A 16,762-nucleotide genomic window follows, 5' to 3' on the forward strand; every position below is an offset into this window, starting at 1 on the left:
GAATCAGATGGTGTGTCCTATTTGTATATCTTCTTCCTGACAGGAGGGAGTGAAAAATGTTTTAATTCTTGGCAGTGGGAGTTATAGATGGAGTTGATAGCTGGGACAGGTGTATGTGATGGACTGGGCCATTTTCTTGCATTCTTGTTCCTGTGCCACGCAGTGATGCACCCTGATGGGATTCTTTCAGTGGTGCACCTGTGGAAGTTCTTTAAGGGTATAGATGACATTCCAAACTTGTTCAGGTGTCTGAGGAAGTGGAAGCACTGGTGCATTCTCTTGGCCATTGTATCAATGTGTGTGGAGAAGGACAAGTCATTGGTTTACCCCTTGGAGCTGACAGCTGACTTTTATCTCCACTTCTGCACTGTTGATGTGGAGCTGGGAAGTGAGCTCCACACTTCCTCCAGAGGTCTATAACCACCTCTTTGGTCTTGCTGATTTTGAGGGTGAGGTTGTCATCTTGGGTCAAAGCCACAAGTCCCTCTATCTCTCTTCTCTACTCTGTTTCATCTTCATTAGAGATGCTACCAACAAGAATGGTGTCATCTATAAATTTATGCATGGAGCTGGAGATGTGTTTTGCCATTCGGCCGTGGGGATATGGGGGAAGGTAATTATTCAGCTCATCGAGTCAATGAAAGCTCTCAGAGTATTTCTATCAATCACATCCTCTCAACTAATTTCCCTGAAACGCATTCCCTCTCACTTGCCCGTGAACTGTCACTGTTCATTGACTTCCGCTCAATGTTTAACATAATCATTCCCCAGAGACTGGCGGAGAAGCTGTCCTCGCTGGGGCTCAACACCCCTCTCTGTACCTAGATTATGGACTTCCTAATGGAAAGACCACAGTCTCTCTGGGTCAGTAGCAGAACGTCAACCACTACCATGTTGAGCACAGGTGCACCTCAGGGCTATGAGCTTAGCCCATTCCTGTTCAAGCTCTGACTGCAATGCCAGATCCATGTTTGCAGATATCAGTCATTGGCCTCATCAGCAATAGCACCACAGGGAAGAGGTGGAAAATCTTGTGATATGGTGCGAGAGTAACAACCTGAGTGTCAAAATGGACAGGATGTAGGTGACGATCGTGGACTTCAGGGGGACCAGGAATGACCACCCTCCATTACAAATCAACAACTCTGTAGTGAAGAGCACCAAGTTCCTTGGAGTCCACTTAACTGGTGACCAATCCTGGACACACAACAACTTCTCACCAATGGTGTATCTTGGGAAAATAGTGCCTATGGCAAGCCCTGAATTTGTGCCCCTATCCTATTAAATCTTACTTCAATCCTTCATCCCAGAACCATTCCATTTCACCTTCCCTACCTGTCCTCACTGCTGTAAAGCCCTAAAATAGTCATATCCGACTATGTTGGATATATTGAGATATAGGAAAATAATCTACACCTTCAAAAACACGACAGTCATTTCAATTTTTAAAAAAACCCTTTGGGCTACTTCAAAAGCCAGCATTTGCTGAATGAAAGCAGTGACGAGGCTTACCCACGACAGAGCCGAGTGGCTAAAGTTAAAGGTGTTAAGTGGTGACTCCATGAGTGCCTTCTCTTACCTTTGGTGAAAAGGTGACTCTCAACATCAAGCAACCAGTGGGAGAGAAGCAAGAAGATGCTGAAGCCCACACTCAAACTCATCCTTCAGTTCAGCCTCAGCCCTGGCTCCAACAGGGGACAGGGGAGGGTTTGGAGTTGGGCGTTGCACTAGAGCTCCTGATGCCCGACTGAAGCCTCCCCTCAGTGGTTATATTAAAAGTACTAATGCCAAATATTCTTTTACTGGTCTGAAAAGTGTTCTGTTTAAAATAAAGGGGTGTTGGGGGAGTCGGGTATAGGGTGGGGTGGGGGATGAATAATTTCCAGGGTGTGGCTCCCCCCTTCAAGTGTCCTAGCTGCCATACCCTTGATACACTCTTGTCAGGAAGGGCCAACAGCAAATGCACTTCCTAAAAAGACTGAGTGGGTTGCCATAATGTCATCCTTCTGCAGGAGCTCTATCGAGAGTGTCCTGGCCGGCTGCATCACAGCGAGGTACAGTTGCTGCAGAGAAATTAATCTGAGGTCAATACACAGGACCATAAGAATGGCAGAGAAGATCACTGGAGTCTCCTGTTGCCCCCCCCCCACCCCCCACCTTCTCCCCCATCGTTGTGATATGCCAAGATCGTTGTCCGAAGAGGGCATGCAAAATCGTTGAGGGCCCCTTCCTTCTGCACACAGCATCTTTCAGCTACTCCCAATGGGAAAGAGATACAGGAGTATCAGAGCCAACACCACCGAGATGAAACAATTTCTTCCCATGGGCAATAAGCATGCTGAATGACCAAAGCAACTGCTTACAGTAACCATCTAAGACTCTCATATTAATGAAACAGTATTTATTAATTTATTTGTATGTATGCATACTCGTCCTGCATATATATTGTCCACCTGAATGTGTTATATATCTGGTTATGTTTCTTCATGCTTTGCACCAAGGACCGGAGATTAATCTTTGGGAGAATGTTGGAGACACAATCATGGAAGAATATGTAAACACTACACAATAGCTTTGGAGGTCAAGGTGGAACCTGAGTCCTTGGGACTGGGAAAGATCACTGTCTGCGAGACCACTGCAAATAGTACTTTGTACCCTACTTCAGACAACGGGCCTGACTGACTTCAACAGAACCAAACCTTGGAATCAGATTAAAGTGCTTTTAGTACTACAAAACAAACACAAATTTCCAGACTCTGACAAAATACATGATTTGGCTCAATTGTTGGCCTACACTTGTTACCAGGTTACAACAGTTGCCAAGCTACATTTGTTGCCAAGCAACTGATTAATTTGCTGCGGAGTCTCTCAGGTTGAGTAAAGGACACTGTACAAAAGGGGAGTTAATCCTTGTAATCTAGCCATTAATAATTTCCCCTGCTAAATAGCACTTTGAATTAAATGACAAGCTGGTCGTCATGACATTGTGAGAGCTTTTGCAGTGCTAATGGTGAATGTAGAGGGTGGGAAACAAATTATAACACTATTTCATTGGCCGCAAAGTATGTTGGGCTATCTCAAAAGCCGCTGTATAAATTCAAGCATTCATTTATTGTTTTGATAGAGAAGGTATTTTCCCTTCACATACAATAATAACCCTAAATGCAATGGAATATTGAGGCGACACCTTGTGTTACCCACATTTATGCTGAGTTTCTCTGGCATCCCAAATTCTTGCTCTAATCCTTCCCTGACCTCCTCTCACTCTCCCTTCTTTAGAGCAGTGTGTGCTCAGATCTTCCCCTTGACCTCTTGTCCTCTTCCTCCAGTCCACCATCAGCAATCCTTTCTCTCGCCATTGTCACCATCTCTGGAACTCCTTCCCTAAATCTAGCCACTCTTTTCCTGGTTTTCGAACACCTCCCTCTGAGTCGACTTGAAAATTCCGGTTCCATTGCCTTCAGAGGAAGTGAATTGCAGGACTGGGTTTGGAACGTGGAACCACAGCATTCTCTGCACGTTTCACAGTGCCTTCAGAGGAAGTGAATTGCAGGACTGGGTTTGGAACGTGGAGCCACAGCATTCTCTACACGTTTCACAGTGCCTTCAGAGGAAGTGAATTGCAGGACTGGGTTTGGAACGTGGAGCCACAACATTCTCTGCACGTTTCACAGATTTTATCATGGGCAAGACAGATCAATTTTGCCTTTCATTCAAACTGGGTTTCCTTATTGTGACAGAGTATATATGTTTTGGGGGATTAATTGGGAAAGATTTGTTAGTATAGGTCACAAACAAACACTTTAAAACAGATCTTATTGGAAATACTGGAGCTCTGCTAATGCTAGACATATTGGGGCCTCAACAGCTTTTGCAAGAGTTTGAAGAGTGCTGAAGAGACTTCACTAATGGATTGTTGTTTACAAAAGGCAACAGATGAAAGAGCTTGTTGGAGCCACATATTGTCTGGAGGAGAGCTTGCTGTTGTAAGAGGGTCATGTGGTTTTGCAAGCAGAGAGAGTCAAACAGGCTTTCTCTCAGAGAGATAGAAAGAGAGAGAGAGAGAGAGTGTACAGTGTTACAGGACTGGAACAGGACAAGCTGGCAAGCATGTTTGGAAGACGGCTGGTCAAAGCCCTTGAAGTTCATGCAAGAGGAGAGGACTAGCTGTCTAATGTTTCACTTGGAATAAGAGAAACAAAAAAGAATTCTGTGGTGACCTGAAAGAAAGAGGTTATCATCTGGAGGACCCTGAAGGGGCAAGTTTCGTCAGCAAGACATTGAAGTTGCCGATTGAAATACTTCAGTTGTAGATGTCCTGGAACAACAAACCTCTCTCTAAAAACTGACAAGAATCTTCCTGAGTCCTAACCATTTACCTTTCGAACTTTATAAATGTTAAATTCTGTGCACAGTATAAGAATTACGTGCAACCAGTGAACTTGGAGGATTGAGAAGTGAGATTGGACTGTGAACCGAAGAACTTTTCTGAACTTACACACACTTTGCATACTCGTGTGCTTAGGATTAGAAGGGGTTAAGTTAAGTTAAGTAAGTTAATAGTGTTAAGTTAAAATTTGATTCTATTTTCATGTTTAAAGATAATTAAAAGCAACTTTTGTTTAAGTAACCATTTGTCTTGCTGAATATCTATTGCTGCTGGGCTTTGGGGTCCTCTGGACTCGTAACATTTTTCTGTTTTCCTTCCCCCTGCTAAGTGTTTATTCATATGTTACATGTCACCCATCTGAGGATGGACCCACATTCCCATGTGGTAAAATATTAGCAAATAAAAGGCAATTGCACAAAAACATTGTTATTTTCTAATCATACTCCTCAGATGAAATTCAAGAGCAAACCGATTGATGCTTCAGCCTTGGTTGATGAAGGCTACAAATTGTGATTTCTGAATCACCGTAACACTTTTGTCTCTGACTGGAGGTTTGGATTCCTAGTCTAGAGCTAATCACAGGACCTAGCGCTATGGAATTATGAAGCCAAGAAGGATGTGAGCTGCTGGTGTTTGCGGTCAAAGGACTCACACCAAGCTGTGGACTGCTGGAGACTAGCTCAAGAATGGCTAAAGAGGTACCAGCTATAGGAGAAGGGACGCGAGAGAGCGCCAAAGGATTCCTGAGGTGCGCATCTGGTTGCTTCAGTTCGGGCTGGCTCAGGCTCACTTTCGAATATCGGGCTGAAATGGTTCTCGGGTAGTTCACCAGGGCCCTAACTGACTATTCGGTTGAATATCAAATATCCTGTTTCATTTTTAGGATGAGTATCTCACTCAAATTAATGGTCTCTAAAACAGATCAGTAATTTATTCTTTCCATAGCTGGTGGTGGGAGGTTATGATTTGAAAAGTGCATACTGTACTGCATTTTTCAACGCAGGTCATCGTACTCTTACTGAGAGATCCATTTGGCCTCGCAGTTGGAACTTCAACAAAACTGATGACACTTGCGCATTTCCACTACAAAATTGTGTCTGTGGCAACAAAAAAGTATTTGTTCAGCTCTTTCAATTCTGTGAAACATGCCAAGAATCATTCACAGGAGTGCGATCCAACAGAATGTAACCCAAAGTACGGAGATGTTAAAGGCAGGATTCAAGGAGTGTTTTAAAGGAAGAATAAAGGGAATGTTTTCGGGAAGAAATTCCAAAGCTTAGGGCAGTGGTTCTGAAACTTTTTATCCCCCTTTCAAATACCATAAATACCATAGGTACTCTGTGGTTAGTAAGGGATTACTTAAGGTGGTATCTGAATGGGGGAAAAAAAAATGTTGAAAACCACAGGCCTTTTGTGGCTGGAAATGTGGCCGTCTACCAGATGCTTACATTTAGACCAGGAGAGAGGGATGCTCAAGTACATTAAAGGGTTGGGAGAGATTTTGGAGTAAGGATGCTGAAACACTGGTGAGCATTCAAATCTGAGGAGCTGCTTAGGTGTAGGTCAACAAGCACAGTCAAAGGAGATTATGCTTCATGTAAAGAATTTGCTCGATTTCAGTGGTCAGATGATGGAATTAAATATTTGGGGATTAAAGTTGATAACAATTTAAATAATTTATATAAATTGAATGATTTACCTTTACTTAATAAATTTAAGAAAGATTTAAATAGGTGGAATAATTTGACTGTAACCTTAATAAGTAAAATAAATAAGAATGAATATTTTTCCAAGGGTTCAATGTCTTTTTTAGTCAATTCCTTGTTGGATTCTTCAAAAAAAAATTAAGGATTTATATTCGAGTATTAGGAAAGTTTATATGGAAAGGAAAGATGGAAGAGTGTGTTTGGAAAAATTGACTTGGAAATTTGAATTAAGAGATTTGCAACTGCCCATTTTAAGAATTATTATAAGGCAGCTCAATTGAAATTTATTAATGGGATGTTTGATTTAGATAAATCCTCAGCTTAGGTTAAAATAGAATTGAGTAAAATAGGAAAAGATTCTCTGCAGGATTTTATTTATAAATGGAATTCAAAATTGTTAATCAGAACTATTTTGCAACATTTGTTTGACTTATGGAATAAAATAGTTTATGAAATTGGTGGAAAAGGTTCGATTTCTCAAAAAAAGGTTTATATCAAAATAAACTTCTTCCTTTTTCTATGAATAACCAACTTTTGAGGATTTGGAGTCAAATAGGGATTAATAAAGTAGAAGACTGTTTTGAAGCTGGTACATTTATTACTTTTCAACAAATGAAGGAAAAATGTAATGTCCTAAATCATAACCTTTTTTTGTTATTATCAGGTTAAGGCTTTCTTGGTTGATTAGTTAGGTCCTAATTTGATACTACCTAGACAGAATGAATTACTGATATGTAATGGTGGTATAAATAAGTTTATTTTGGAGATATATAAATTATTTCAAAAAGAAACTCCTAAGTTAGGAATTCATAAATTGAGACTAAGATGGGAAGTTGATTTAAATAGACAAATAGATGAAAATTATATAAGGAAAATATGATGAAAATTATTGATGTTAGGTATAGACTGGTTCAATATAATTTTCTACATCAATTATATTTAATTCCTTAAAAAAATTAAAAAGATTGAATCCAGCATGATCCAATTTATGTTTTAGATGTGATCAGGAAGTTGGTTCATTGTTCCATTCTACTTGGGAGTGTCCCAGAGTAAAACCCTCTTGGTTAGAGGTAAAAAAATTTGGAGAAAATATTATCACATAGGATACGATACTATTCAAAAGTGGTTAGTCCTAAAATAAGATTAACTATGCATCATATTGAATTTTTATGATTAACTTTAGCTGTTTCTAGGAAATGCGGAGCCATTACTTGGAAATCATTTGAACTTAAGGATGGAGAGATGGCATGCTGAATCGCATTCTTGTATTTCACTTGAGATAATAACAGAAATTATGTAATAAGTTTCATTTTTTAAATAAATATGGAGCCCTTATTTGCAATATGTTGGTTTTAAAATTTGAAGGACTCTCTAAAAGCCCATCATGTTGGTAACCCCCAGTTCCATTATTATTTGTTATCAGATTTTTTTTTTTGGCATTCTCCTAACTTATTTTTCTTTTTTCCTTTCTTTCTTTGATACTTTAGGGGAGGGTTGATGCGTGGGGGGGTGGGGGGGGATGGAGGGAGGGATGAGGTTTTTTTTCTATATTTACCACATTTATACTTATTTTAGTTTTATTGATTATGTATGCATGAATGTGTTTTTTTTAATTCTTAAATAAAATGTTTTTAAAAATTCAAGCACAGTCAAAAAGAGCACAGTCAAGCTACCGAGTTGTCCAAGTTCACAGACAGTAAATCAAGAACAGCCATCCTGGATTATGGCTGAATATCCTTGCAGTATCAAGGTCACAAAGGGATGTAGAGTGTAATTATTCTGAATGTCACCACAAATGGGTGGCATGGTTAGGATAGCAGTTAGCACATCGTTGTTACAGCACCAGCGACCAGGGATCAAATCTGGCGCTGTCTATAAGGAGTTTGTACATTCTCCCCATGTCTGCATGGGTTTCCTCCAAATGCTCCGGTTTCCTCCCACACTTCAAAATGTATCAGGATTGTATTTGTCATTTGGGTGTAATTAGGCGGCATGGGCTCACAGGCTGGAAGGGCCTGTTACCGAGCTGCAGGTCTAAAAAAATGATTCTCACTGTCTCCATGTAGTCTCTCAATCTGGGAATCTGACAGATGGGGTCTCCAAAGCAGGGTTAGAAAGTCACCATTGCTATGTATGCATATATTTAGAATTTTTACTGTTTTGTTTCTATTTCTATCTCAAAGGCTCTGAGCTGGGATAAACACCTCCTCAATTTCAACTGAATGCCAACTTTGAATATTGGTTTTGGTGACTCTGTGTCGGAATACATTGCACGTTTTATTCCGATCCACTCTTCTGCATATGGGCCTTTGCTATGATTTTTGGCTAGTGATCAGACTGTTAAGAGGCAATTTGTCAGGAATTGCACATTAATTTCCCTCATCGTTTTCTTTCCCTTTTTTTAACCGAACAGGTATTACGACAGTATTAACAATGACAACACTCAGTAGCATCGCCAGAAAATCACTGCCAAAGGTCTCCTACGTCACTGCCATGGACTTATTTGTTACCGTCTGCTTTTTATTTGTCTTTGCGGCATTGATGGAGTACGCAGCCCTCAATTACTACACATGTTGCAGAAAACCTGCATGCGCAAGAAAGAAAAGAACAGTAAGTTCACCTTAAACCAGTGGCAGAAAATTAGTGGTGGGTTGAGAGCCATGGAAACAGGCTGTTTGGCCCACTGAGGCTGCATCAATTTTACACAACTCCTTCACAAGAACCAATAATATTCTCCCCACATTCCCATCAACCTCCTCTAGATTCTACCTCTTGTCTACCCAGTTGGGGCCATTTGCAGTGGAAAAATAACCTTTGGTATGCTTGGGTAAACCTTAACACCAAGAGAAAACTCAATGTGGTCAAAAGGAGAACATACAATCACTGAGCAGTCAGAGCCGGAGGTCAGGATCCAATATTGGCAGCTTGCCATCCATAAGACTTTTTTTTTCCCAGCCTGAGAATGTGATGTCACTTTAAACACAACTGGAACAGTTCCTCTGGATCCCTTGATTGAATCACATCGACCTGACCTCATGTCTGCACCCCTGCACACTTACATGGGCCAGATGTTGAGGGCCAGTCTCACTGGACCTTGGCATCCTGGACTCTAGAAATTGAAGCAAAAGCTACAGATGCTATAAATGTTAAATGTAAGAGAAACACAGAAAATGCTGGGAATACTCAAAAGAGTTTAATGAATAGTCATTGACTTTCCTACTGGGCAGATAGAACCTGATTTATTGTGTGTTTATTGAATTTTTCTGTCTTTATTATGAATTGTGGTATGAAAGAACCACTAGAGCCTAGAAACAGGCCCTTTAGCCTGTCTAGTCTGTACCAAACTATTATTCCATCGATCTGCACCCAGACTATTGCCCTCTTTATGCCAAATCTGAGAAGACCGATGTACTTCCTCAGGAAAATGGAGTACCTTCTCATTTGTATATAGAGGTCAGAGCAATTTTTGAAGTTACATCTTGCTGTTGCAAGTTTCCATAAACTGTTACTTTGCCATCATATTTCCTTTATTTTTATTTTTTAAAGCTTTCACACTATGAACCATATTAATCAAACTACACGCAAACATTTCCCTCTTGAATATAGACAGTGTCATTTTCTCTCCTCCCTTCCCTCCCTCCTTCCCACCCCCCTCCCCACCCACTAAACGTTCAACATATACAATGCAATAAACCCATTAAACAATGTCATCACACAATGAAAATAAACAGGAAATTTGTGTCATCTACTTTTACACACTGGGTCAGTTCATTTCCTCTTCTTCTCATTCTGTCATTTTATGGGGTGGAGATCCGCGGTAGGACTTCTCTGTTGTGTTCCATGTACGGTTCCCAAATTTGTTTGAATACTGTGATGTTATTTTTTGAATTATATGTTATTTTTTCCAATGGAACACATTTATTCATTTCCATGCACTCTCAGGCTCTCTTCTGATTTCCAGGTTGACATTATACATTTTTTTGCAACAGCTAAGGTTATCATAATAAATCTTTTTTGTGCTCCATCCAAATCGAGTCCAAGTTCTTTACTTCTTGTATTACTTAGAAGAAAGATCTCTGGGTTTTTTGGTATGTTGCTTTTTGTGCTTTTATTTAATATCTGGTTTAGATCTTCCCAAAACTTTTCCACTTTCTCACATGCCCAAATTTCACATACTGTTGTTCCCGTTTCCTTCTTACAGCGAAAACATCTATCTGATACTGTTGGGTCCCATTTATTTAACTTTTGGGGTGTGATATATAGCCTGTGTATCCAGTTATATTGTATCATGTGTAACCTCGTGTTTATTGTATTTCTCATAGTTCCGGAGCATAGCTTTTCCCATGTTTCAATCTTGATCTTTATGTTTAGATCTTGTTCCCACTTTTGTTTGGGTTTACAGCTTATTTCACCATTCTCTTTCTCTTGCAGCTTGATGTACATGTTTTTTATAAATCTTTTAATTATCTTTGTGTCATACAATACTTATTTCAATCGTTACCAATTCCCTTAACAGAGAAATTCTTCAATGAGCTAAAGAAAATAATAAGGAAATTCTTATGGAAAGGGGGGAAACCAAGGATAGCGCTAGATAAATTAATAGAATGGTACAAACGAGGTGGCTTGCAGCTACCAAACTTTAAGAATTATTATAGAGCAGCACAATTAAGATATCTATCAGATTTTTATCAAACAAGGGAAAAACCAGATTGGACCAGGTAAAATAGGGGAGAAGGAACCAGAACATATACTTTATAAGTGGGATGAAATGCTGGTGCAACATAGAAGTTCACCAGTACTGCACCATCTGCTCAACATTTGGAAGAAGATTCACGTAGAAAGTTTAAAAAAATTATCAACTACCAAAATTATTATTGATGCAAAATCATCTAATCCCTTTCACAATAGATAACCTTTCCTTTAGAGAATGGGAGAGAAAAGAGATCAAAAGAATAGAAAATTGTTTTTTGTCACCACTCTACCAGTATTTCTGATGGCAAGCTGAGCCAACACAATATCCTCAGTCTTGCTGTAAAGATCTCAAAACATATTTGAAAGAGGGTCAGGAGAGTTTGTCTTAATCCTGAAGTCAACATCACTCAAGTCAATGTTATGTCCATTGCAGAGCCTTGTGCAATCTGACTGCTGTTTCCCTACATTATGATGCTTCATTGGCTGAAAACTGGTTTGACACACCAGATGCTATCAAAACCATAAACACACATAAATATTTACTCTTGCCAACCTACCTTTCAAAGCCACCATATCAATTTTGGTTAAATCAGCTGGCCATCCATAGATAACCCAGGAATACGTCCACTTCCTTCAGAAGAGTGAAACATTAATCTCTTTCTCTCTGTGGATCTGTAGGAAGGAACCTTTCCAATGTGTTCTGCCCTCAGTACTACAAAGCATTCGGGTTGGTTTCTGTCTAAAATGTTCTCGATAAACACAGCCATTAACATTTTGCCACTGACTCACTTCTCCCGAAGCTTTTACTAAAATACCAAAATTTAACAGAGGCTTATTTCCCTGAGACCATCCATAAACAATCCCTAAACAGATGTCCTCCTGAAAATGTGAGGGGTGTTTTTCAAGCTCCAGCATCCTGCGAGGGGTCGACATGAGACCAACATCTGTGTGATCACCAAAATTGAATGGCAACATCAAAAATATATGACTCCGTTTTAAATTATTAAATAATTTAAGCATAGAGTATTCATGTTGACAATTGTTGAATGACAGATGCAAATGTTTAGTTTCCTGGCTGTGAAATCTAAACATCTATCACAGAAAGCAACACTATGACTGCGTCTCCCATTGTGAAAACACCGCAGAAGCTGGAAATCTGAAATAAAACCAGAAACTGTTAGAAATTCTCAGCCAGTCAGGCTGCATCTGTGTAAAGAGAATCAGAAATGCGAAAGAGTCTTTGACCTGAAACGTTAACTCTGTTTCTCTTTCCACAGATATCAGACGACCTGCTCAATATTTTCAGCATTTTATCTTTTCTATTGCACAACGTTTTCTACTAGGGCTGTAGCCTTTTGATGTTCCTGAGAGTAGAGAGCTCTTTGAGCCACCATGCCCGCGCTAACATTGCTGCCCATTTACACTTTGCCTATATTAGCTCTGTATCCTTCTCTGCCTTGACTGTTCAAGTGCCTCTTCAAATGCCTCTTAAACATAGTCATTGCATCAGATTCCTCCCCTGTGGTGTGCTGCAGTGCAAACAAAGAGGGACAAACAACAAAAGGCTGTACTGCAGGCTTTAATTTTCTTAAAACCCGCACACCAGGTTCTGTATCCTTTCTGGCTCCATGTGCTCTGCTACCGCCTAGGAGGCGGCGTGAGCCTTTATGTGGGGCCGGTGATTGTCAGAGAGTGGGTAGAGCCAGTCTCCCAGGTTACCTCCCTGCAGGTTCAATGGGTTGCCCCCTGCAGTAGGCAATGCAGGAGTGCAGACAGGCACAGGCAGTCACTGACAGTCCGGTGGTTGTATCACACAACCACTTCCTCTGGCAATATGGTCCAGATATCAAACACTCTGTATCTGAAATAAAAGCACCAAGATCTCCTTTAAATCTCCTTTTCATCTTAAAACTATTCCCTCTTGTTTTTGATACCCCTAACTTGAGGGTAGGGGTGAATACTGACTATTTACCCTCTCTATGCCTTTCATATCCTTTCTATACTTCCATCTGCTTTCCTGTAACAATAAAGAAGGTTTAAATCCTTCATTCAATGCACCTACAAACAGAGTTGTGATTGCAAGGAAATGCATGAATGGGTAGGAAAGGCAAAGGAGACAATATGAAAACAATATTGAACCTGGTTTGCTAAGCTGCAGCTCTTTTCTATTTCCCTCTTCCACTACTCCATTCTAAAAGATAGATTGATGCTTGTAAAAAAACACACACAAATGCTGGAGAAACTCAGTAGGTCAAACAGTGCCTTTATGTAGCAAAGATAAAGATACATCAGCAACATTTTGGGCTTGAACCCTTCATCAAGATGTGCTTGTAGATGTGTTTGTGTCCCTTTGCATTTTCTTATTCAACTGGAGAAAATGGTCTTGAAATACAGTTAGAGTGAGAGACCATAGTCCTAATTACAGAATTGCATCCAACCTGCAAACCTGCATACGCATCGCCCTTGCTTTGTTGCATCTTGAGTTCATGCCCTGCTCAAATCTGAGTACTGCACACACATTATGATGAAGGGTGGACCACATTGCAGTTCTGACGTTCTGCTGTAGTAAACCCAGCAGTCTTAGAGGAAAACACGAAAGTCTGCAGACACTGTGACTGAAGTAAATGCTGGAGAAACTCAGCAGGTCAAACAGTGTACTTTATATAGCAAAAATAAAGATACATAACTAACGTTTTGGGCTTAAACCCTTCATCAGGGTATGGAAAAAATGTTGGCAGGTGCCCAAACAAAATGGAGGAGGGGAGGGGCAGGGAGAGGAGTACAGGTAATAGATGGATAAGGGAAGGATGGCACCACAGCCTTTGTGGAAGAGTGTAAGAAAGTGGCTTGTTTCTGTTGTCAGGACCTGGTGGTGCATTCAGCCATTGAATGAGAATAGTTTCCTAATTTCACGTTGAATTCACCCACAGTACCTTGGATTATTTCTTACTCAATTTCCTTTGTGTTCCAGCTTCCAAGTGCCACCATTGGCTGCCGAGTCAAACAGAACTCTCACTGTCATAGGTTCCCAAGTCAATATGAACAGGACTGGAAAGGAGAACACAGACAGGAATGGTTTTTCACTCAACAGAAAGGATCCCAAGAGGTACTTGCCCTTATTTTTCACACATTTGAGTAGGATCAACATTCGTGCACCTGGAAGAGTTTCTACCTCATAGCTACAGAAACTCAGGTTCAACTGAGTCCCCGACAGCTATCCATATAGAGTTGACGTGTTCTCTTTATGGTTCTATTAGTTGCTCCCACATCCCAAAGACAAAAGGCGTACTAATTGGACAGTTAATTGGCTGTTCTAAATTGGCACTAGAGTGCAGATGATTGATAGTTGATAGGGATGTGGGTAGAGTAGGTTACAGGAGGAATTAGTGGGATCATGAGTGGGTGACACAGTTATCATAGCGGACAGTGCAATGCTGTTACAGCGCCAGCGACGGGGTTTGAATTTGCCGCTATCTACAAGGAATTTGTATGTTTTCCCTGTGTCTGCATGGGTTTCCTCTGGATGCTCTGGTTTCCTCCCACAGTTCAAGAACATAGGGGTGCAGGTCAATTGGAAGTAATTGAGTGGCATGAGGTCTTGGTCTGAAAGGGCCTGTTACTGTGCCCAATGTCTAAATCTAAATTTAAATTTAAATGAAATTGCACTTTGTAGGCCAAACCACCTCTCTTCTGGCAAAAAGGATGAATGATCTGCATTAATTTCATGGGCCAAGAATCAAAATATCTGTGTGATAGGAGATAATGTTACCAATGTTACCAGAGATAGTTCAATGTTACCAATGCATTCTATAGGGAGTTGGACTGGGCACAGGAAATCCACAGAGCAGATGGTGGTAAATGAGATGGAGAGATTATGAGGAATGTCACACCTTGTGATAAGCCCAACAACCAGCAGGTTTCTTTCCTGAATCAGCCAGTTTGAATGTCAGGCTTTCCTCCAACAGTGGCCCATGATTGCCTCCTGTGGAATGGTCATTTCCTGGGTCTTTTGTGACATCCATCACAGTAACAGGCCCATCCGGCCCAGGAGCCCATGCCATTCAATTACACCCAATTGGCCTACAACCTCTGGTACATTTTGAAGGGTGGAGGAAGCCGGAGCACCCAGAGGAAACCCGCACAGACACGGGGAGAACGCTGTCATTACAGACAACACCGGATTTGAACCTCCATCACTGGCACTGTAGCAGGGTTGCATTAACTGCTATGCTAACCATGTCTCAACAAAAAGGACAAGAAGGAAGGCCCTCAATTTTGTGCCAACCTAAATATTCCTACCAAAAAAAAATACTAAGCCTTCCTCTCTTATAACCCTCGATGTTTCTTTCATCCATGTACCTGTCTAAGAGTCTCTATTGTAAATTCCCCTATTGTAGAAGCCTCCACCACCACCCCTGGCAAGGCATTCCAGGCACCCACCACTCTCTTTGCAAAATAACATACCCCTAATATTTCCCCTTTGTACAGATGTCCTCTGGTGTTTGCTATTCCCGCCCTGGGAGAAAGGTGCTGGCTGTGAACCTTATTGATTATGTTTTTTTTACACATCCGCTGCATTCCAGGAAATGATTCCCAATTTACCAGAATGCAATCTGTGTAAAAAGATCGGAACGGGAATAAGGACTCATTCCCATTCTGATATTTTACCTCCTCGACCCCTAGTTATTTTCACAGATCCCCTGCAGTGTAAACTGAACTGCAGGTGATCAATGAACCACAGGCTAATGAATAGGATGCCCAGCCTCCTTAAATACCGCACTTCAGGTATTCTGTCTAGACTCGCAGTGTGATAGGATATTTGGAGTTTTGGTCATTCCGATGTGAACAGCCTGTCCTAGAAGGTAGGGAGACACTTCAGAAGAGAAACATTATGTACGTTCTATGAAAGAAAAACATATATGCCTCTCAGAATCTTGTAGACCTCTTGTCAATCTTGTTTGCCTTCTCTCTTGGACTTGAACATCTCATGCGGAATACTATCAGCGATGAGTAGAAGGGCAGTGTGGACCCATTGGTTTTGGCTTTTTGGATGCTATGGTTTAATATCCCGTCCCACCATATTTCCTACTCAGTTTATTTCTGTTCACGATTAACCTACGCCACTGAGGGAAATTATGGAAAGTCGAACTCAATCAAATCCTGTCAAATGCAAAGTGGGAAAACTTAGCAAAAAGAAGAAACCCTGATGATAACAAATCAGAAAATGCGTGGCCACGGACGGAGATGTTGTTCCTCAATTTTCGAGCCACTGATTGCTCTGTTTGGAGGTTTCTGGATTTTTTTTTTTGTCTCTCTGTGAATCATAAAATTCTGATTAAAAGCCATTTCACAAACCCACGCAGTCAGCATGTTCGGAAAGTACGTGAGGGACTGATCAGGTGACAGGCTTGTAATTTCCTTCAGCGACCTGCAGTCCAAAAGCAGAATGCAGAAGTAGGATTAAGAATAACTAACTAGTGAGACAAGGAAAATACAATTTACTGTGAACATAAACTGAAGCATGACAAAGGATACCTAATATGGCAGTCTTAATTTTCCAGGGAGGTGTGATTTTGCTTACAAATTTTTGAACATTTTTAGCTCTATGTAGTAACCCCAAAAGATATTGCACTCATATGCTGTCTGTAAATCTGATAACTTGAGTGCAATACAATGTCTTGCGTTGTACAGTCTTAAGGGAGCAGTGGATACTAGGTTAATTACTGGATTAATGTCAAAGGCTTAGACGATTGACTCATGATGAGTTTGAATGCCGCCATGTTAACTTTTTGAATTTTAATTTATAAGTCTACTTCATTTATGATGGTTACAAGCTCCTAGTTGTTGTTAAAGGCTTTGATGTCTTCAAGCAAGGAAATTTGCAATCTTTTGCCTGTTCTATACCTGGGGCATTAACACCATAAGACATAAGAGTAGAAATAGACTTTTTGGCCCATCGAGTCTGCCCACCCAA

The 16,762-nt window shown here is 40.6% G+C and overlaps 1 protein-coding gene across 5 annotated transcripts in view; it reads left to right on the forward strand.

Annotated features, from left to right (window-relative positions):
• LOC138739572 (gamma-aminobutyric acid receptor subunit gamma-3-like) overlaps nt 1-16,762 on the forward strand; it is a 143,451-nt gene that overhangs the window by 89,262 nt on the left and 37,427 nt on the right. For all 5 annotated transcript variants that reach the window (XR_011342324.1, XM_069891897.1, XM_069891899.1 and 2 more), the window contains 2 exons: nt 8,510-8,706; nt 13,760-13,894. Coding sequence is in view for 4 of the 5 variants with exons in the window: in XM_069891897.1 (XP_069747998.1) it covers nt 8,510-8,706; nt 13,760-13,894 (332 nt within the window). In the remaining variant the exon portion in view is untranslated. The remainder of the gene's footprint in view (nt 1-8,509; nt 8,707-13,759; nt 13,895-16,762) is intronic.

Source organism: Narcine bancroftii, chromosome 7 (genome assembly GCF_036971445.1).
Source record: "Narcine bancroftii isolate sNarBan1 chromosome 7, sNarBan1.hap1, whole genome shotgun sequence".
Lineage (NCBI taxonomy): Eukaryota > Metazoa > Chordata > Chondrichthyes > Torpediniformes > Narcinidae > Narcine > Narcine bancroftii.